The 23,657-nt window shown below is 40.4% G+C and overlaps 1 protein-coding gene across 4 annotated transcripts in view; it reads left to right on the top strand.

Annotated features, from left to right (window-relative positions):
- Positions 1–23,657, top strand: part of ELMO1 (engulfment and cell motility 1) — a 525,187-nt gene that overhangs the window by 245,707 nt on the left and 255,823 nt on the right. For all 4 annotated transcript variants that reach the window (XM_025873160.2, XM_025873157.2, XM_025873158.1 and 1 more), the window contains one exon: positions 5,170–5,274. In XM_025873160.2, the coding sequence (XP_025728945.1) occupies positions 5,170–5,274 (105 nt within the window). The remainder of the gene's footprint in view (positions 1–5,169; positions 5,275–23,657) is intronic.

Here is a 23,657-nt window from a genome sequence, read left to right as displayed (position 1 = left end):
AACCATCACTAGCACCTGGGAACTTATATGAATGCAAATTCTTGGGCCTCACCCCAGACCTACTGAATCAGAACCAGAGTGCGGAAGGGGCAGTGATCTCTTGGAACAGAGCCTCTAGGACGTTCTGACCACTCTCAAATTTGAGACCCACTGATTTAGGAACATGTTCTCAACTGTGGCTGGACATGGGATCATTTGCAGAGCTTTAAAAATCTAGTTACTTGGTTCCCATCCACAGTTTCTCTTTGAACTGATTTGGGGTACAGCCTGGATATCAGGATTTTTCAGAGCTCCCCAGGGGATTTTCAGGTGTATCCTAGGTTGATGACTGCACTTCTGGGGAGCCTGTTGAAATGCCCATGTACTCCATTCTCCTGGGTGGGGGGTGAGGAGTGGGAGGCATGTGTAGTCTGACAGAGCTCCCAAGTGATCTACTGCACCAGTCAAACCCTGCCTCCCCTTGGAGAACATGACCTTAAACTACTAGCCTCACCAAATATCCTTGAGAGGGCTTTTCGTGACTGAATATTCACTCAATGTGATTTGTTTTAAAGGTTGCTTTTAATGCTATATTTGTTCAGCAAATGTAGACACTCATGTAGCACAAATATTAACTCCTAAATTCTCAAAGGCTTTCCCCACAATATGCCATCTGGCAAGCATTATTGTAATCATCTCTTTATTATCCACACTAATGAAGGACTAGCATGGCATTGGTAATTGAAAAACACAGATCATTTAAAAATCATTCAGGCTAGTGCTGGCCCTGCTTCCCCAACCAGGAAGCATTCAGGAGTAGAAAATATTGACTGATGACAGTTTCCTACCTTCCCTGTGGAGGTACTAATACATCTTATTTTAGTCAGAAATGTGCGCGGTAGAAGCAGCGAGAGGCTTCTAAATTATAATTGCTTTTTTTCTGAATAAAGGAGTCTGTTTTCTCAATGAGAAGCCAAAAGCACAAAGCAGATAAACAGTGAATATATTTAAAATGCATTTGTACGTTGGAACCAATGGATTCACAGTGTGCTTTAGTAGAAGTTGCATGGGATTTGAGGAATCAGTGGGTCTGGATTCTAGACTTTATTCTGCTAAATGCATGTGTTATTTGAAATGAGCCATTTTAGCCACCAGTGGGCCTCCAAGTGTGGTCCGCATCCAGCAGCATCAACATCACTGGGGAATTGGTTAGAGATTCAAATTCTCAGACCCATTACAACCCTTCTGAATCAGAGACTATGGGGTGAGACCACGACTTGGTGCTTTTAACAAGCCCTCTAGGAGATTTGAGTGGCTGCTCAAGTTCTATCATCACCGTTCTCTACCAGGGTGCAGTTTTCTCATCTAAAAAATAAGGCTATCAGTAGATAATAACTGAAGGCCATCCCAGCTCTTCAGTGGCCTTGATGTATGGCCTGAAACAGGTTGGAAGATTCTCTGTCTTGGACCTTGAACCTTTCTTTGGATGTGTGATTGAAATAACTCAGCTAAAAAGCTAGCATGTGGGTAACAGAAGAGAAGCAGATCTCTGGGAACTCTATACCTCAACACCTCCTAGAATGTTCGCTATAAAATAAATTGTGCTTTCTTCAACTGCTTGGTACCATTTTCCCAAAATGGAAAACCCCGGTACTTTGGAAGGGGAGGCAGATGCTACCCCTTCTCTGGAGGCTGAGAGCTGTCTGATGTGATTCACGGAGAGGCGCTTCACAGGAAATAACAAATGGCGTCTCAGAAGGATGTACAGGGGTACACAGGCTTTGCAGTAAAAAAAGGGGAGATTTCAAGCTATTTATCAAAAGCTCTTGCTGCTTCCATTTCAAGACAGGTGGGAAAAAATAACATGGAACAAGAAAAGAAAATAAATCTGTATCCAGAGCATCTCATAAATAAGAAAGGAGTGGGGGAAGCTATTGGCCTTGCTGGATTCTCAGAGTATTTTTGTCACAGTATAGAAAGCTTTCAAATGTTTTGGCATGTAATTCACATACTTTTTCTCATTATCAAAACCTGCAGTTGTAAAATCATTTCACTGACTATTAAAATCAAAAGAGAAAAAGGAAACAAGCATTTCAAGGAGAGGGAGACTAGGAAAATGATACCTGAAGTTAGAGGGAGAAGAAGAGCGAGAGAGCACGTGGGTCACCCACAAATACAAAATAATTTTTTTTTTCATCTAAGATGCAGTGATGCTTTATAATTTAGGACAAGTCATAGGAAATCAAAGGCAATTTTCTAATTGGCTTTTGTTTAGTAAGAGCCTATTTGCTGGAGACAATAGGGCATGGTTTATTGAACATGAGAGAGACTTTGGTCTGTTATGTCTGGGAGGGATGGCGGAATTTTAACTTTTATTTAAAAGGATGGGTCATAGGCCCACTTTGCCGGAGTGAATCATGTTGGTTGAGCAGAACCACAGCCAAGGAGGACCTGTGTTGGTCCTCTTTTGGAATTTCCAGCAGTGTCCAGTTGACCAATGACTAAAATCCTGGTTAAAAGCCCGTGCTCTGAGTTCAGATTCTGGCCCTGCCACATACTGGCTCTGCAACTTTGGGCAAGCTCCCCAGATGCTCGGCCTGGTTCCTTGTCTTTCAGAGCAAGACAATAATAGAGCATACGTTGTGGGAGTTTTATGAGGATGAAGAGTTAGCATATGCAAGGTAATTTACATCATGCCTGACGCATAGTAGGCATTATCGTATTGGGACTATTTGCCAAATAGCTATCTGTCTCTTTAAAAGACTCCCAAAGAAAATTACATGATTTCTTAACTGTACGACCTTCTGAGAGCACTATTTGATACCCTCCATGTGTGCCTAAGGAGGGGTGTGATTGATAGGAGGCTCCGCGTGGATCCTGGGAGCACAACGGACATGAGACAAATGACTCTTGAGCCGTGGGGGCCTGCTGCCTGGTCAGCTTCCCTGACATAGTTCTGCGGAGTTATTCGAACTGGATCCAGAGGAACTAATTTTTGTCATTTGATTTCCTTTTTGGGTGTCTCTTTTGGGAATGGACTCAGACCAACGCTAGAAATAGGTCTGAAGTAAATGTCATGTTTTTCTCGTTTACATTTGGCACACTCTCCTTTGTTGGCTGGGCCATGTTCATAGCAGCTAATATTGATTAGCCTATGTTTTTCTCAAGTACACTTTTCTCAGGCTGTGGGAAGTCTGAACGCTAACAGTAGCAAAATAAATGCATTCGACTTATAAGCCAGGGGGAGGGAACAAAGTAGGAACAAAAGCATGCCGAGACATATTGTCCAAACAAGACATTGCCCGCTCTGCCAAATCCAAGCCGTGAGGCCCTGGGCGAACTTCTTGTCTCATCTGAGTGGCAGTTTTCCATCGGTAAAAGTGGGGATAATAGTAATAATGCCCAGCTCCTAGTTATTATTAGAGAATACATGTAAAACACCAACTAATGCTGGCCCTCAGCAAGTACTCAGCAAATACCAGCTTTTAACGTGTTACTTTAAAATGTTAAAATCTAATGTATCGAAGTCAAAATAATAAATTTATGTATAATGGAGGAATTCCACTCTTTTCTTCTAAAGAACTAAAGCTGTCATAAAACCTTTTGTTACAAGTTACTTTTTAGATAGAATCTCTGGTCATTTCTTTCTAGCCTTTTGATCCCTTTGTTATTGAATACAGGCCTGACCCTGTTCCTCCAGTGGGTGTCAGATGAAGGCTGAACCCCACTGCATTTGATCTGCCCAGTGATTTTCATTTTTGTTACAATTATATTTATCTTAGGAGATGTATCTTTCTTATCACAAGTGGTAGTATTTTGGTATTTTAAAATCTTTCCAACATCTTTTTTTTTTAAGATTTTATTTATTTATTTGAAGAGAGAGAGCACAAGCAGTGGGAGAAGCAGGCTCCCCGCTAAGCAGGGAGCCCTACGTGGGGCTCAATCCCAGGACCCCAGGGTCATGACCCGAGCCAAAGGCAGATGCTTAACTGACTGAACCACCCAGGCACCCCAGATCTTTCTCAAATTAATCAGAATAAAATGCTAAAATAAAATATTGATGTCACTGCACTGACCCAACTTGCTATAGAGATATGGACAGAGATGCTCTCGAAACTGTAAAACGGGCCAGTAGTCCTATAATTTTAGATGTCCTTTATTAGCTCATAATTTTTTTTTCAAAGCAGAATAGAAAAGACGGTTTAAGTGTACTCTTCAATAATGTAGAAAAGTGTCAGTTGTTTGAACCTTGAACAAGTGAACAAGAAGGTCTTCCCGTACTTGAATTAGAAAAAACTGCAGTGAACCAAAATTTCCCTGGCAAATCAGAGATTCAAGCTGTTTATTAAGACATATTCAGAAACAAAACAAAAATTATATAGTTGCACACAAATTACCTGGGTTATGAGGTAAAAGCAGTTTTCTTTATTATCTCTTTAACATTTCTTTTTCATCTCCTTAAAACCAAAAAAAAAAAAAAATGACTTTCCTTAAATCATTTACCATTTAGATCTGAATTTTGGGGACAGATCTTGGTGATCGTTTTCAACGATTAATGGTGGAGAGTGGTTTGCAGCTCTGAGCAGTAGTCTTGTGGTGTTTACTGAGTGATCTTGAGCATTGGAGAATTTGCTGGGCATATTTGTAGCTATTATTTTGTCTCCGTGGCTCTTGGCACTGTGTGTAGTGACCCCAAAGCTAGAAAGCTGCCTGACAGCAGGCTGGTGTCAGGACCATGTAGACACCTGAATTTTATCAAGTGTCTATGCTCAGAGGCCTGCAGATGGTGTAAGCCTGGATAGGTCGTGATGGTCATGGGTGGGTGTGGCCATACTCAGCCCTGACACATGAGAAGGAGGAAGTTAAGATGCAGAAGGATGAATGCCAGAGATATGGCCTCATCCAGGTCTCCCTCCCCAAATGTTACTGGTTCCATCAACAGCACAGCCACCAGAAGGGCAGTTTTTACATTATTTTCTTTTCCCCACAGGGCCGTACATCTAAGAATAATCTTATATTTCGCTCTTCAGCTGAGTTTCCTAACCCCGGATAGGAAAGCTGCACGTGTAGAAAGTAAAGCCCCCACCGCCACCCCAGGAGGTTCACGTGAAGATAGAAAATGTCATGCTCCTTGATTATTTGGAGCTGGAGAAAGAATTAACCTGATCAAACATTTTGTTTTAATCACAGAATCATGTCAACCCCGCCATGGACTTCACCCAGACGCCTCCTGGGATGTTGGCCCTGGACAATATGCTGTACTTTGCCAAGCACCATCAGGATGCCTACATCCGGGTAAGCATGCAGTCTTTCATCTGCTGTAGTGTTCCTACTAAATTTGAATTTCTAACTTACAGATATGGAGGAATTACCTTTAGATGAGTGGCTCCAGAGTTTTGGCTTTCCCCATTCAGTAAAAGAAATATTAAAATTAAATGAAATCAATAGGGACACTGAAAGCGAGATTTTTAACTTAAATTTTCTCATGTTATGACATTAAAAAACAAACAAACAAACAAACACACAGTAGATACTGGAAAATGTCTCATATATAGTTCTACAATGAATTATGACAAGAACTCTTAAATAGCCAGGAAGATAAATGAACTATCTACCCCAAACCTGCACAATCCCAACTTTAGTGGAGACCCCTGAGGCTTATTCCACTTGTGGAAAAAGAGACCGAGGATTCTCTCTGGTTCTGCTTCTGTTCAGTCCAATGCCGGAGACACGACAAGATAAACAAAAAGAAAGAGAAGAATGGGAGGGTTGGGGAGGGAAGAGAGATGCCTTCTCTCGTGTTTCATCACAAACTAGTGAAACTCCAACTACCGAGAGAGAGAGACTCCTTGGCGGGCAGAGCAGAAGGAAACCGGAAGGTGCCCCCTGCTGCGTGGGCAGTGCAGCTGTGGGAAGGACCAAGTGTGAACCAGCAGGAGCCTAGGGACAGTGACATGGGGCTGCCCCACCGGAGGCCCTGCATTTGTGCTGACCCCTACCCCCTGTCCTTAGGGAGAGGGGCCCAGATTCAGTGGGGTTGAGGTATATCATCCAAGATTGAGACGGAGGAGGATATGAATTAAGGGGACAAGGGAACTGGCAAGTGGTTAAAAAGATGACTAGATCTCAGCTTAGAAAATACTTGATGAATGGATTGCCTAAGGCAGCAAGAGTAAGGCTCAGACTAGAAGATGAGTCTGTTACTCTGATGTTCTCTGTTGGATGCCTCTTGGTGGCACTGGCTTTCTGGAGACCCGGGTTCAAGACCTGGCACCGTCATGGTCTAGTGATGTAAATGTGCACAATTCCTTTTGTCTAGGCTAAAGTTTCTTCTCCAAACAAGGGAGCAGTACTCCCCCAGGGGGCATTTGGAACTGTGTGGGTAGGTTTCGTTGTCACCATGCCAGATGGGGAGGGAAGAGAAATGCCTTCTCTCATATTTCATGACAAACTAGTGAAACTCCCAACTACGGAGAGAGAAACTCCTTTGTGGGCGGGGCATAAGGAAACCGGAAGGTGCCCCCTGCTGAGTGGGCAGGGCAGCTGTGGCCAAAGCCTGTAATTCGTGGGACACTCTGCACAGTGAAAGATTGTTCTACCCAGCAGCGGCCCCCTTGAAAACAGTCATGCCAGATTTCTCAGTTCCCTGTAGGCACTATATTTTAACTTTATGTCTTTTTCTATATATGTGGTTTGACAAGCTTTGATTTATACCAAAATATTATTTGTAATTTGATTATGTAAAGGATTTTATGCATTCCTGCGAACGGTCTGGGATCAGGTGTTTGGTCAGAAATGCAGTCTTTCATAAGAAAATTATTTTTTCATGAAAGTTTAGTTTGGCTTATATGCGTGTATATTTATTGCACAGATTTTTTTTCTAGGAATATAATCTGCTCTCACAGTAAGTAAATTAATATTTTTGAGATACCATACAGTATAGCCTTGGAGGGTTGAGTGTGAAAAGAAGAAGCCAAATAGATATTGAATTTAACATTAACTGATTAATATTTGTGGATGAAGGTTTCTAAAATTAGAGCTTATTGATGCTGAATGTATTGTTAATTGCATAGAAAGCATATGTCTCATGAAAAGTAATTTAACGTTTGGAGCCCATTTTCCTCAATGCATTCTCTAAACTTTTATAAGTAAAATTAATACATGGCCACCTGAAAGAACTTGATATCTGATAGGAACTTAAAAGAAAAAACTATTTATAAAGAAAAATGTGGCCCTTTTTGTCCACATGCCTTCTTCTATTGTATTATTATTTTTTTCACATGCCCTTTTCTTTACTTAGACAATATCTATATGTGATTCTATCTATATCTCTACATCTGTAACTGAGATGTCTGTTATTTTCTCAAAAGTGTCTCTTTTCCTGATGTTTTCTGTGTCCCATCTGATTTTGGGACATTAACTCCCGAATGGAAAGCCAAAGCTATTTACACGAACAACTGGGGTTAGGGGATCACATATAAAATCTGAGGCCTTACGCAAGGAAGTTTGGGGGTGACTCTGGAAACAGTTATCCCAGTAATAGTGAAATGTGGTACAGACCGTGGAAACCGTCATCCTAAACAGCTAATTAATTTTTTTTTAAAAGATTTTATTTATTTATTTGACAGAGAGAGACACAGCGAGAGAGGGAACACAAGCAGGGGGAGTGGGAGAGGGAGAAGCAGGCTTCCCGCTGAGCAGGGAGCCCGATGCGGGGCTCGATCCCAGGACCCTGGGGTCATGACCTGAGCCGAAGGCAGACGCTTAACTACTGAGCCACCCAGGCGCCCCACAGCTGATTAAATTTTGATCTATGAGCTGAGTGGTGTCTTCTGAAACATAAAAATGGGTTTGTTTGTTTTTTTAATAAGTTAATATTTTGATGAAATTTGCTTTGTTTTTGACCAGGTAAATCTCTCCTGTCTGAATGCAGTTATTCATTTATTGTTTATATCTTTCATTCAATAAACTCTTATGCTGTACCTGAATATGGCCTCACCCTTCACTTTGCCAGTCACATTTACAGTTGAGATCTTTAAAAGGAATTATAACACACACATACACACCCGCACACAGGCACACACACATAATTCCTCTTCGCCCCTGACACCCCCGTCCAGCTATCCTGTTCCCTCAAATACCATGTATTTGTATTTTTCTGAATTGTCTTGCCCTATGTTCTAATTCATGAAGCCACTCACTTTTCGACACCCCGTACCAAGGCTTCCACTCATCACTTTGCAGAAGCTCTTCTCCTGCCAAATGGAGAACAGCCCCTGGCTATCTTCATCTCATCTACCTTTCCATTGACACTGGACACTGTGTGCCATTGACCAGTTTTTTCTTTTTGCCTGAAGCCAGTCCTGTCTGTTCTTGGTTCTCTTCTTGTCCATTTCTCTTCGTCTGTCTGGTGGGTTTCTCTCCTTCTGCCTGTCCATCTAATGCACACTATCCCAAGGGCTCAACTGTAGACCTTTATTGTTCTCAGCAACTCAGGCTGCCACATGTTTACTGAGTAACTATCAAATGCCCAGGGAGCTAGGTGATGGGGATTCCCCAAAGAACAAGTCACTCATGAGTCCTGTCATGGAGGAGTTTACTGTCTAGAGATGGAAAGGAGGGGTGAAGAGTTAAATAGCAGGCCCTTTCCAAGCCACTCGGAATGTATTTCGATTGGGTGGTGGTGGGGCGGGGAGGACACTGGGAACACTGAGAGTCACCAACACACATGTGGGAGTCAGGTCTGGAAAGTTTCCTGGAGAAAATGGCATCTACACTAAGACCTATTGGATAATGCCGGACAATCAGGTGAAGGGAAGGGGACTCGGGAGAGTAATCCAGGTGGGCAAAGACATGCAAACAAGTAAAGGTGTGGCCTTTTTTAGGGAACCGAAATAGTATAGTGTGGCTAAGTGGGGAGTGCTGAATATGATCTTGGCTTGAGGCAGATGTGGGCTGGTTCATCAGGGACCCCGGAGGCCTTACGAAGGTGTTTGTTTGGACTTTAACCTCAAGGCATTGAAGAATTTCTGAAGTGTTTTAAGTAAAGATGATGTGAGTAAATTTTAGAAAAATCCCTTTCCTGCCAGAAAACAAATGTGAAAAATCAAGCTAGAGGCAAAAATAAAATTGGGGAACTTAAGGAGAAACTGAACTAAGGTAGTGGCAGGGGCCCTGGGGAGAAGCAGTTTGAGTGAATTATCTTGGAACTGAAATAAACTGGGCTCTCTCTCTGAGGAAGAGGGAGATGACTGGCTTGAGTGAATGGAAGGACAGTAGTGTCATTAATGAGGGTCTGTGAGGTGCTAGTCATTTGGAGACATCCACACCCTTATATGCATGTGGGACATCTGTCCAGTGGGCGTGTCTAGTAGGCAGTAAGCTGTGGGCAGCAGAGCTCAAGCCCAGGTCGACGCCACATTCTGTAAATTCTACATCCTTAAATTTGATCATTACCTTTAATATGTTCATCTAGATTGTTGCCGTATTATCTTAATGGCCTTGCTGCTGAAGTCTGGTATCTTCATGCCCACCCTCCATGCCAGCTTCTAGGATGATCTTTCTAAACTGAGTTCAGAACACTTTGGGAACTACCCCTGGCCCACAAGCCTCCCTCTTGTGGTACCCGGCACATCGGAGATTTTAATAATTTTTTGTTAATTGATTAGAGGCTTTCTTTAGTCTTTATTTAAATGGCCTCATGCCAAGGATTAATTTGTTTCTATCATCTGGACTCATGGGCTTCATTCCTTTTAACAAAACTACATAAAGACATATTTTTGCAACATGAGTTTATTGACCGGCAGCCTGGTTTCTTGTGTGTTATTTAAATGTACTCTGTAACTGTGTAGTAATGAAAGCCCTGGATGTAATTGAATTACCCCACACTTGGTCAGGCCCAGAACACGAGGAAGAATTGCAAATCTGAGCATCCCACAATGCCTGGAGTAAAACCTGGAGGCATAGCATGATTTCAGACTTCTGGGTCTTATTTATTGTGGGCATAATTGCTTTCACTTTTTCTGGAGCTGCTTCTCTCCCCAGCTCTCCCCACCAAAGCTCTCTCTGTGAGAGGTGAAGGGTGGCACTGGGCTCTCTCCCATGCTCCTGCTGTCATTTCACAGATAGGATAATGGTGCAGCGCTGAGTGTGTGGCATGTTTTGTTTTTGTTTGCCTTTTTTGTTTTGCTCCCCCCTCCACCCCGGAGTGGCAATTCTCAGTACCTTGGAAGAAGGAAGTTTAGGGACTCCACTGGAAATAAAACCTTTGGACTAATAACATGTATTCTTGTTGTATTTAATTATTCATTGGGAGCTGCTGAAAAACCCAAAATGACTTGGTTTTACATTTGGTTCAAGGCTCACTCTGGCTGTTGTGGGAGTCAAGATTGAGCCATGCAGCAGGAAGTAATGACGAGGAAATCTGTGGGCTCCAAAACACACAGTGGCCATATCTGAGGAAGAAGTAGGATCATAAAAAATACTTAAGACATACAACAACTAAAAGAAAGAATGGTTTCAGGATGCAGTTCAGTCTTGACGGTCCCATTTGTCATCCCCCGTTTGATCCGAGAAGATGTGTACCTAGAGGGGGTTGGGTAGCATATGAGACATGTTGCATAGATTAGCTCAGTCTTGAAAAAAATCCTCGGGAGCAGCGTTGTCATCACCGTTTTGTAGACTCAGGAACTGGGATCTAGAGAGGTGCGGAGAGTTCCACTAGGTCAAATAGCTGGTAGACGAGCAGAACTTGAACTTAGGTCTTTGGCCTTCAAATCTCAGGCTCTTTCCAGCCTGTAGCTTCCTGTCTCTGGGCTTGAGGTGTGCTGGTCACAACAGTGCTGTTCCTGAAATGGAGGAAAAGAGGACAGAGTCACAGGAGTAGAAGACACAGGGTGTTGATGATGCCATCCAGGAAGTGTTTGTATGTACTTACGGTCTTCCTGAATCTAGCATAATCAGGAAGTCATTCCTAAAAGTAAGAGAGGTGGTCCCTTCTCTTTCCATTTAACTACAGACTTTGTATACAACATCACATTGTCTTTATTAAATCGTAAATCCTTTGAAAACCCAGGCTGTCTTTTTCCTATATGTTACCATTACCAAAGATGTGACTGAGAGTCGAATGATGTTATTTAAAGGAATAAATGAGCCTGGCAGAGGTATCACTGCAGAGCTTTCCAGATTTCCGATGTGGTTGTAAGTTTCAGACTAGTCACACGAGAAGTGACATTTAGAAGATCAGGGGAGCTTCAGAACCTATTGTCAGTCATCTGTCTCCCTCTTGGCATTACAGACAGACAGAAGCGTGCTGTGCATTAATCCCAGACCCTAAAGACGTCAGATAAGCTATTTAAATGTGCAACAATAAAAGCCAAATGCATGCAAATGAGATATTCCTGTTATTGCTTACATCTTTTTCAGAGGAAAAAAATTCACACAGAAAAGGAAAACAGCCCATCTTCTTAGATGCTAAAAAGCATCTCACTGAAGGAAGAGAAATTCCTTTTAACAGTCACATTTATTCATTCACTGACTCATTCAGGAAATATTATCAAACACCTACCATCTGCCAGGCTGGTGCCATGCACAGTGGATGTGGTGGTCAACAAGAAAGGCAGGGTCTAGATCTTAAATAGCAGAAATTAGAACAGCAGACAAAAGAAGAGAGTAGAGCTTGTTTGTTTTATTGTGTTTTCTTTTCTTTTTTCCCCCTCTGCCTTGGGGTTTTTCTTGTTTCCTTCTGAATTTTTCGATGTGACCTATCCTGGGCACATCTACCAAGTCACAGAACCTTTACTTGATAGTTCTTTGCTGTTTCCCACAATATATTGAGCAGGTGAACATTTCACCATTTTATAAATTATCATACTGTTTAACACTAAACGAATCACTTAGGACTTGCTTTCTTAAGCAGTGACCTAATTTTAAGCAATGGCACTACTTCTTAAGAAATATTCTGGTGTTGGGTCAGTGGGGACTAGAACAAACCTGACGCCTCTTGTATGTTTTCTCTGGTGTGGTATTTGTCATAAATAAAATGTTTTCTTAATAAGGTTGTTAGGCAACTAACACACAATTTATAAAATCTTGAGGCTTCTAGTAACAAAATTAAGCGTAAACACTGGAAACTACTTGTTTTGCATGCACCCTGCAATTCTTGCCTCCTAGCTTATGATGAACATTTCATCTAATTGGAATATCTTTGCACCCTGGGTCACTATGCTAGACGATAATGGATTTCCCGAGTGGGGAAAAATAGAAATCCCTTTAAAAGTAAGATTAATTATAATGGTTTCATGCAGTTGTGAGCCAGGGCACATGTATGTTTCTAATGTTAATACCCAATCAGAACAGAAATATTTATAATATGTCAAGTAAATTCGATTATGGGAAAAGATGGATATTTGTACCTAAGAATTGTTTTCTCAAGCTTTTTTCACTATAGTCATTTTTTTTTAACAGATGAAAAATTTAAAGCGTGTTTACACTATTTCAGAACCTTTAAATGGATTCTTCCTCCTCATGATGCATACACAGTAAACAATACTTCTAAATACTAGTTGGGAGAAATATTGGCTTAGACCCTAACTCACCACTGAAATGTGGAGGCCCAGGTCTGGAGGCAGAACTGAAAAGGAAATGCTCTGAAATGACCTAGGATAAGAAAAGCTACCATCTTTTAAGCCTTTGCCTATTTTGAGTACTTAACATACATTATTTATAATCTTCCGTGCAGTGCTCCCAGAGATGCGAAGATAAGGTGACCTTTGTACCCTCTTCTTCCAGTACACAGATCTCTCTGTTTGCTGAGGCCCACCTCAGGTTCAAAGCCATTTTGGGGATACTCCTTTTGACTTCTCTCTCCTGTGTCAGAGCACATAAACATACTTGTAACAGCAAACACAGAGCTTGCCATGAGATAACAACTACGCTAAGCACATTTATTAATCTTTCACAACACCCCTATGAGGTCAGCACTGTTGTTATTTTTTTTTAAGATTTTATTTATTTATTTGACAGAGACACAACGAGAGGGGGAACACAAGCAGGGGGAGTGGGAGAGGGAGAAGCAGGCTGCCTGCCAAGCAGGGAGCCCGATGTGGGGCTCGATCCCAGGACCCTGGGATCATGACCTGAGCCGAAGGCAGACCCTTAATGACTGAGCCACCCCAGGCACCCAGCACTGTTGTTATTTCTGTTTTACAGATGAGGAAACTGTCACACAGAGAAGTTAGGTGGCTTCCCCAAGGTCACACAGCTGAGGAAGTGCCAGACCTGAATTTAAAGCCAAGCAGTCTGCTTCCAATGGCTTTTAGGGGTTTGTAGATTCATAAGAAGGGGGGGTTTGCAGCTGCAGTTGAAATGAGTCTGTGGTTGTGTTTGCTCAAGTGGCACAGTATTTTTAAAGGGAAGAGAATTTGAATTGCCTGTAGGCAGAGCATGCATTCCCTCTTCAAAAAACCATGAGCCCCAGAACTCTATTATATTCTGTCTGGCTGCTTCGTGCATTCTTGTTATCTGCCTTGTACCTGAGGTACTCAAGTTAGCGATCACTGATACCGGTGGTCTGCAGTGACCTCTGTGAAGTTCTGAATACAGTATCAACACACAGTAGGTGCGCAAACCATTGTATTTGCCGCTTCCCTTTTCTAGTCCATAAAGTTGTGCTTGATTATGTCTCATCTCTCTCATGCTAAGAATAAAGGACTTCAATTTCAATCTCCCAAGGGCAGGCAAAAGGAATAGGCATGCTTCTCAAATTCTCCAGCTGTAAATTTTAAGGAAGAAAAGTCATCAGATCTTTTTATAAATACACTGGACCAGTGTTCTTGGGGCTCCAGGCATGGTCAGCCTCCACACTCTATGTCAGACCATGCAACAGGTCCCTTGCTGCCCACTAGTTGGCATTTAAAGGGAACAGGAACCAAGGATCCCACATGCATGAAGGCAGGGTGCTGATGGAGGCAATGCTGAGTCTTTAAAATAAATTAAGGAACTTTTAACACTTCAAGGGGGAAATTGGCAGTTTCCCAAGCGGCATAATTACAGGACAGTGTGTAATGTGTAATTAAACTTAACTATGAAGCAAATGATTGGAATAAAGCTTGGTGGCACATCATTTTTTGTTCCCACAGTGCTGACAGATCCTCCCCTCCGCTTGTCCCTGAAATGGCTTTAGCAGCAATTGCTCCTAATTTTTTTTAAATGAAATTATATATTGCCAGTTAAACACACAGTTTCATGTAAAGGAACCTTTTTTATTTGAATGACGTTTTCCTTCTAGGTGATCTGGAGCACAGAATCAGTTTGGAATAACAAGGACCCCAAGGCATAGCCTTTCTGGGACTTTAAAATGACTCTTTGTCTAATAATTCGTTTACATACTTTATTCTTTGCTTTTATGTTTAGTCTTTCTTTGACCAAGGTCCACAGCCTGGAGGCTTATTTTCATGTAGCTTTTTCGTGTTGTAAAAATAGCGGCATTAATTTCATCGATTGTGAATAACCAAGCTTTTACTGCCAGTCAGGACCCCTTGAGAGTGTGAATATATGTGATAGATTTATTAATTGCACTGGAAGGCAGAATTTCTGACTTCCAAAGTCAGTGATTTGAATGGGATGCTTCAGGCCTTGGGATGAGATCATTGTTCAATATGGGCTTGGTTTTGTCTCAGAAGACCATCGTCTGAGCAAAGGCAGGTTCCACATACCTTACCTGCTAGATATAACAGTGTACACATTCTGTGCTCATGCTACCTGAGTTCTTGCGGTACTGGATTCAGTTTCTGAAATCTGAAGCAGGACTAAAACATGATAATTATCTGTTTCATTCTCCTTTGCTACCAGCTCAAGCTGGGTATTAGGTTCAGATTTTTTTATTTAGCTGTATTTATTAGTTTTTTCTGTTTTGTTGTTGTTGTTGTTGTTTTTAATGCAGTAGGGCTTTAAAACACAGTGATGGATTGCTTGAGAAAAAAAATGAAACCAAGCTACATAATGAACTCTATGTAGTTGACACACTGTAAACCTGAGCCCAGGGTGAATTATTACAAGGGCAGAAACTACAGATACCTTCGCTAGAGGACCAGAGAAGCCCTGAGCCGACAGTCACTGTCCTGAGTTCTCTTAGACTCAATGATATCTTCCCATTCATTCTCCAGACTGGGTTCTCTCAGTCCACATTGTCCATTTTTATGTCTCACTATGTTGAACAAATAAATATTTATTGAGTACCTGCTCTGTGACCAGCTGCCTCCTTTCTGCTGTTGTTGATCGAGCTTCCATCTTTGATTATACGTTTTCTATCTTCACGGTACAGAGCTCAGTAGCTGCTGTGCTGGGAATTTGCTGCTATTTCTCCCCTTTTTGCTCTCCTGGCTGCACCATATTGTAGTGCAGAAATTCCAGAAGCTGCAGATCACTTCTGCCTGTTTTTTAAGAGGGAAAGTTTTCTGGGAATCCTTTCTCTTGTGTGTGCCTAGAGTTGGAAGGTTTATAGGCCTCATTGGCTTTTTAGTTATTTTTAAATAATAGACTTTATTTTTTAGAGCAGTTTTAAGTATACAGAAAGATTGAGCAGAAGGTACAGAGGGTTCCCATACATCCCCCTGCCCCTCTCTGCCACACACAGTTTCCCCTATTCTTAACATCTAGCATTAGTGGGGTACATTTAGTCATGTTTGATAAGCTAATATCTTGCAACCTCGTTAGAATTTCTTATTGGTTCCAGGAGTTGTTTGTTGAGTCTTTGGAATTTTCTAGATAGATAATCATATCATCTGTGTACAGTTTTATTTCTTCCTTCCCAGTCTGTACACTTTGTATGCCTTTATCTTATTGCATTACCTAGGACTTTCAGTAAGATATTGAGGAGGAGTGATAAGAGTGAACACCTTGTCTTGATCCTGATCTTAGGGGGAAAGACTCAAGTTTCCCAGCAATAGGTATGATGTTAGTTAGCTGTAAATTTTTTTATAGATGTTCTTTATTAAGTTGATGAAGTTCCCTATCAGTATTAGTTTGCTAGGACTGCCATTACAAAGGACCATGGACTGGGTGGCTCAAACAGTGGAAATATTTCCCTTCACATTTCTGGAGGCCAGGAGTCTGAGATCAAGGTGTCTATCTTGTAAATGTTTCTTCTAAGATCTGTCTCCTTGGTTTGTAGATGTTTGTCTTCTCCCTGTGTCTTCACATGGTCTTCTTTCTTTCTGTGTCTGTGCCCTATGTAAGGACACCAATCATATTGGATTAAGACCCAATGTAATGACCTCATTTGACTTAATTACCTCTTTAAATAACATGTCTCCAAATATAGTCACATTCTGAGGCACTAAGAGTTAAGGCTTCGATAAATGAATTTAGCCCAATTCATTAGCACAATTCGGCCAATAACACCCTCTATTCCTAGTTTGCTGAGAGTTTTTATCGTTAATGGATGTTGGATTTTGTTAAATGCTTTTTCTATGTGCATTAACATTATTGTATGATTTTTCTCCCTTTGCTGTGATGAATTACATTAATTGATTTTTGAATGTTGAACCAACCCTGCATATCTGGAATAAATCCCATTTGATTATAGCGTATAATTCTTGGGTTTTATTTGATAATATTTTGTTGAGCATTTTACATCTCTCATGAGAGCTGTTGGTGTGTAGTTTTTCTTTCTTGTGATGTCTTTGATTTTGGTTTAGAGTAATGCTGCCCTCATAGAACAGATTAGGAAGTGTTCCTCTGCCTCTATTTTCTGGAACAGATCGTAGAGAATTGATGTCATTTCTTCCTTAAGTGTTTGGTAGAATTCACCAATAAAACCATCTGGGCGTGGTGCTTTCTGTTTTAAAATGGTTACTAATTATTGAGTCAATTCCTTTAATGATATAAGCCTATTCAGATTATCTGTGTCACCTGTCTTTTGAGGAATTGGGCTTTTTCATCTAAGTTATCAGATTTGTGGGCATAGAGTTGTTGTGATTTTACTTTATTACTTTTTACTATCATTGGCTCTGTAGTGATGGCTCCTCTTTCATTTTCAATGTTGGTAATTGAGCTTTTCGCATTTTTTCTTGGTTAGCCTGGCTAGAGTTTTATCATTTTAATTGATCTTTTCAAAGAACCACCTTTTGGCTTCATTGGTTTTTCTTTGTTGATTTACAGTTTTCAGTTTCATTGATTTCTGCTCTAATTCTTAATTACTACTTTTCTTCTACTTACTTTAATTTGTTCTTTTCAAGTTTCCTAAAGTGGAAGCTTAGATTACTGATTTTACATCTTTCTTCAAAAATATATGAATCAAATGCTATAATTTTCCTGTAAGCTTTGCTTTTGCTGCACCCCACAAATTTCTAAAAGCTGTATTTTCATTTTCATTTATTTAAAAATATTTCCAAAATTCTTTTAGGCTTTTTCTTTAAGCCTTGTGTTATTTAGATATGTACTGTTTAATCTCCAAATATTTTGGGATTTCCCAGATACTTTTTGGTTATTGATTTCTAGTTTAATTCCATTGTTGTCTGAGAGCATACTTTGTATGATTTCTATTCTTTTTTCTGTTAAGATGTGTGTTATGGCCTGGAGTATGGTCTATCTTGTAAATGTTCCATGTGAGTCTGAGAAGAATATGTATTTGACTCTTGTTGTATGATATATCCTATGCATATCAATTAGATCCGTTTGATTAATGGTACTATTCGTTTCAACTATATACTTAATGATTATCTTCCTGCTGGATCTATCAATTACCAAAATACAGATATTCAAATCTCTAAGCATAATAGCAGATTTGTCTATATTTCCTCACAGTTTCATCAGTTTTTGCCCAGCATAATTCAGTTTTCCATGATTAGGTGCACGTATTTAAGGATTATTATGTCTTTCTAGACAACTGACCTCTTTGTCATTATCTAATTCTTTTAGAATTAGTATCTCTTTTCTCCCTGACAGTCTCCTTGCTCTGAAGTTTGCTCAGAAAGTCTGAAATTAATATAGTTAGTTTTCTTTTGATTCATGTTACCAAGTGTGGGGGGCCACCACATGTGGGCTGTCCCAATTGGCTGGGGCCAGCAGTGCAATTGGTGAAAAAATTCACCCAAGGCAGAACAAAAGAGAAGTTTATTGAACACACTGCAAAGGAGCGGCAGACAGGACAGCAAAGGAAAGACTGTCTGCAATAAGGTGGTGGGGAGGGGCCACAGTCATAGGGCAGAGTGAGGAGGTATGGGGAAGTATGAAATTTTCCCTTTTTTGGTAATCTTAGGAACTGTGCCTGGTTGTAATTGGCATTTAGGGACTGTGACTGTTTCGAGGTGGGTCACTTAATAAGCCTCTTTGCATTCAGCTCAGTGGTCACTGTGGGCCCTTTTACCTTACTCAGCTTTCCATTGCTCAAGCTTGTTGCCTAAAAGTGGCCTCTACACCAAGATGTATCTTTCTCCATCTCTCTGCTTTTATAGTCTACATATCTTTATATTTAGAATGGAGTTTTTGTGGACAACATGTAGTTGGGTCTTGATTTTTATCTACCCTGACAGTCTCTGTTTTTTAATTGGTATATTTAGACCATTCACATTTAAAGCAATTGTTGACGTAATTGGATTAATATCTACTATATTTGTTTTCGTTTTCTATTTGTTGTCCTTTTTCTTTGTGTGTGTGTGTGTTGTGTGTGTATTTCTTTTGTTTTTCACTCATATTTCTACCCTCTGATTTTAATTGAGCATTTTCTGATTCCATTTCTCTCTTTCCTTGGTATATCAATCGTACTTCTATTAACAATTTTTAGTTGCTGCCCTAGAATTTGCAGTATACATTTACAACTAATCTAAGTTCACCTGGAAATAATATTCTTCACAGGTAGTGCAAGTGCTTTATATGAGAGTATGCCCAATTCCTCCCTCCCTGCCTCTTATTCAACTTACTTATCTTAGAAGCTATAATCACTTAATATATCATTGGTATTATTATTTTGAACAAACTGTTACCTGTTAGATCAATTAAAAATTTAAGAAATTTTATTTTGCCTTCATTTATTTTTTTCTCTATGCCCTTTCTTTCATTATGAAGATCCAAGTTTCTGACCTATATCATTTTCCTTCTCTCTGAAAAATTTCTTTTTAATATTTCTTGTAAGACAAGTCTACTGGTGACAAATTGTCTATGTTTTTGTTTGTCTGACAAAGTGTTTCTTCTTTATCTTTCAAGGATAACTTTTTTTGTACATAGAATTCTATGCTTTTTTTTTTTATTCAACACTTTAAATATTTCACTCACTCTCTTCTGATTGTATGATTTCTGAAGAAAAGTCTGATGTAATTCTTATCCTTGTTCCTCTTTTGGTAAGGTGTTTTCTCTCTACCTCTCACTTCTTTCAAGGTTTTTTGTTTTTGTTCTTGTTTTTTTGTTTTTGATTTCCTGCAGTTTGAATATAATATACCCAAGTGTAGATTTTTTTGGTATCTATACTGCTTGTTGTTCTCTGAGTTTCCTGGATCTGCGCTTTGATGTCTTTCATTAATTTTGGAAAATGCTTAACCATGTTTACATCAAATATTCTTCTGTTACTTTCTCCTTCTCCTTCTGGTATTCTCATCACATTTGTGGTACAACTTTTGTAATTGTCTACAATTCTTAGATATTCTGTTCTAGTTTTTTCAGTTTGTTTTTTTTTTTTAAGCTGCCAAACCATGCGAATTCTGTAGAGTTAGGAGGTGTTGCTAGAGAGGTAGGCAGGGGACTGATCATGAAAGACGTTTCATGCTTTGCTAAGTAGTTTACGTAATTCAACAGAGCATTTCTGCATTTATCTGCTTTACATGTGGCCCTTCTATGTGGGTATTTCCTTTAGATACAGGGTCTACTTCTAAAACAGCTGTAGATAATGGCAACGACAGGAATTTTGAGCTGGAGAGTGATGTGGTCTGATTTGCCTTTAAGAAAGATCGGGCTGATAGTGTCGAGAATGAATTAGTGGTATCTAGTAACTAGAGGCAGGGTCATTGCAAGGGTCCAGATGAGAGGAAAAGAGGTTTGATGTAGAACATTGTAGCAGGAATGGGTTTGAGATACAAAATTCATTTTTCTTTTCAGCTTAGGAAGTTTGTATTGCCTTATGTTTAACTCACTGATTCTTTCCTCATCCCTGACCAGTATACTAATGAGCCCATCAAAGACATTCTTTATTTCTGTTACAGTGTTTTTCATTTCTAGCATTTTCTTTTGATTATTTCTTAGTGTTTCCATGTCTCTGCTTACCTTGCCCATCTGTTCTTGCCTGTTGTCCACTTAGTTTCTGTTAGAGCCATTAGCATATTAATCATAGTTATTTTTAATTCCTGATATGAGAAGCCCCAAATCTCTGCCATATCTGAGTCTGACTCAATATTTTCTTTGTCTCTTCAGGTTGTGTTTTTTACCTTTTAGAATTTCTTGTAATTTTTTGTTGAAAGTTGCACATAATGTATTGGGTAACATGAACTGATGTAAATAAGCCTTTAGTGTGAGATTTTATGTTTATCTAGTTAGAAATTTTACTGTGCTCAAGGTTTGCTGTAGCTGTGGTGTCAGAGGCTGAAATTTCCTCTGGTATCCTTGTTTCTGTCTCTCCTGTTGTCTTTGTGTTTCCCTAAAGACTCCTTCAAAAATAGGGTCCAAGGTTTGTCGTTTTTTACCTGTGATCTCCTGTTATTATACAGGAGCCCTGTTGATGTGATGATAAAGTGTAGGGAGAAGGAAAGTGTCCTATAGTCCTGTGATTAGGTCTCTTTTTCTTTCTTTAATGAGCCTGTAACCTTGTGCTGTGACCTGCACATGTCCTTCTCAGTTCCCTTCTCCTCTCTTGGAGGAAATAAGAGGGCTAAACATGGCTATAATCTGGCATTTCCCTTCCCCCAGACTGGTTAGGTTCTGGTGAAATCTAGGTAGTTTAGGTTCTGGTAAAATAGTTTCCCTTGAGGGTAGGCCACTGTTAAAGAGAATGGAATGCTCTGGGCTTAGTCCAAAATGCTTACTTTTCCCCTCCCCCTGATTGAAGCGAGAGAGGATTTTTCTCTGATCTTCACCTTGAGAACATGGCAGAGCTCCTGGAGGTATAACTCATGAAAATGTGGGGACCCACATAAGGCTGGGCCCCCAATTTTTCACTCTTAAGGCACATCCTGTCTCTAGCAATGTCAGTTACCCTTTGAGTGTTCCCAACAGGCTCCAGCACTGGCTTCTGCTCCCCGTAGCTGCGATCCTCCATATTTGCCTGTTTCTCCAGTTTTGAGGGTGACAGTTTGCCCTGTGGCCTCAATTCTCTAATGGCACTAAGAAGAGGTATTGATTTTCAGTTTGTTCGGGCTTTTTCTTGTTGTGAATGTGGGAGTGATAACTTCCAAGCTTTTTACATGTCAGACGGGGAAACAGAAGTCCCCTCCTTGTTTCTCTTAGTAGGAAAAAACAAAATAAAACATTTGAATTAAAAAATAGCTGGCAGTTTTGTTCCATTGCTGGAAATTCCTGTACTCAGTTGTTTTTTGCTACAAGTATCCTTCTAGGATCTACTTTCTTCAGGGGTTAAGCTTGGCTAAATCTACTTAGAACATTAATGTTTAAATGTTTCATGGCATTGAGTATAGGTTGCCACCATAGACCCTTCCAGGGACTTTAAAATCCCCGGCTCAGAAGACTACTCTTCATTTCATTAACACTCAGTTGCCATTAACCTCCATCAACAAATTCTGTTGACTCTACCTACAAATTACACACACAATCCCACCTCTTTTCCCACCTCTGCTGCCTTTATAATAATCTAATCCATTGGGGCACCTGGGTTGTGCAGTTAGTTAAGCATCTGATTCTTGGTTTCAGCTTAGGCTATGATCTCAGGGTGGTGAGGTTGAGCCCTATGTTGGGCTTCGTGCTCAGCGGGGGGTCTGCTTCTCTTTTTCTCTCTTTCTCTCTCCCTCTTCTCCCCACTCCATGTGCATGCTCTCTCTTTCTATCTCTCTCTCAAATAAATAAACAAATCTTTTAAAAAATAATGTAATCCATTAAATAGCTCTCTTATAATATTGTAGTAGTCTCTTAATTGGTTCTTCCTGCTTCTACCCTTGTTCCTCTTGTCTATTCTCAACACAGTAGTCTGAATATAGGAAACCAGAGTGATCTTTCTAAACTTTTCTCTCATCTTGTCACTACTCCGCTCAAAATCTTCCAATGGCTCCTGTCTCACTCCATGTAAAATCCAGAGTCATTGCCATGGCTCCTAAGGCTCTATGATAGTCTCCCTCTCTGTCTTTATGTCCATCTGTTCCTTGCTCACTCCATCCGCAGGGACCTCCTTTGTATTAGTCTCCTAGAGCTGCCATAACAAAATACCACAGACTGACCGGCTTAAACAATAGAAATTTATTTTCTCAAAGTTCTGGAGGCTGGAAGTGTAAGATCAAGATGCCACCAGGGCTGGTTTCTTCTTTGGCCTCTCTCAGCTTACAGACAGCTGCCTTCTTGCTGTGTCTTCACATGGCCATCCTGCTATGCACTTACATCCCTGCTGTCTCTTCTTCTTCTTACAAGGGAACTGGGGGTATTGAATTAAAGCCCCTCCCTAATGGCCTCATTTTAACTTAGTTGCCTTTTTAAAGGCTTTTATCTCCCAATACGGTCATGCTCTAAGATGATTAGACCCTCAACAAATGAATTTTGAGGGGACAGAGTTCAGTCCATAGCATCCTGCTGACCTTGAACATACCAGGTGTACTCCAGCCTCTGGGGATTGTACTTTACCCTTCCTCCCAGGGAGCCTGCTCCCCAGTGAGTCCTGTCGCTTCTTCCCTCATTTCCTTTAGGCTCAGAGGTCCCTTTCAGCACCACCAGATATTAAGTAGTGATTTCCTCCTTCTGCTCCCTATCTCCCCCCACCTTTGTTTTCTCCAAATGTAATCCTTGCTTATTATTTACTCCAAATTTATTTTTGTACTTATTTCCTATTTACCTGTGCTGGTATATAAGCTGGTATATAAGGGCAGACACTGTGTGTTGTGTCTCTGTATGCCCCAGTGTCTAGAGCAGTGGTAGGCGCACAGAAGGCACTTGGCACATATCTGTTAAATGAGTGCCTAACTCAGTTGTGTTCCGCCTTCTGGCTGGGATTGCCAGGCGCTCCAATGTAGGAAGCTGTGGAAATAGGTTTCCATCTGGAACATGCTATAGCCTTCCTGGCTGTAGACTTTGTCCTTTGTCCATTTTGGAATGGAAGCCAAATTAGCAGCTATACTGGTGTGTCCCAAAATGGCCTTGCCCCAGATATGCTGATGCTTATACTTGGGTGAATCCCTGCTGACTTCCGTTTTTAAGTTGTATTCATGTGACCAGAGTCCAGCTAGTATTAGCAACCTGCCTACCAAATCAGGAGGCATTTTGTGTTAGTATAATACAGTTTAGGTGGTAATGTTCCCAAGTGTCCCACTGTATATGATAAAAATAACTTTTTTCCTTAGGACCTGTGCAACACACCTGATACACCCAGGAGTGTTTGACATGTCAGGTTATTTTATTTTTACATTGACCTTAATTTTATCAACTTTTTCCCTGCATTGGTAAAACCCAAGATTCCAAGATTTAGTATAAAATTATAAATAATAGACAATATTTTTTTTGCATTTTATAAAGCAATTAAAACACTATTATAACAGACA

Source organism: Callorhinus ursinus, unplaced genomic scaffold (genome assembly GCF_003265705.2).
Source record: "Callorhinus ursinus isolate GAN/ISIS: 27379988/994484 unplaced genomic scaffold, GSC_fseal_2.0 scaffold12, whole genome shotgun sequence".
In the NCBI taxonomy this organism is placed as follows: domain Eukaryota; kingdom Metazoa; phylum Chordata; class Mammalia; order Carnivora; family Otariidae; genus Callorhinus; species Callorhinus ursinus.
Note: the sequence above shows the minus strand (reverse complement) of the source record. Positions and strands in the feature narration are given on the sequence as shown.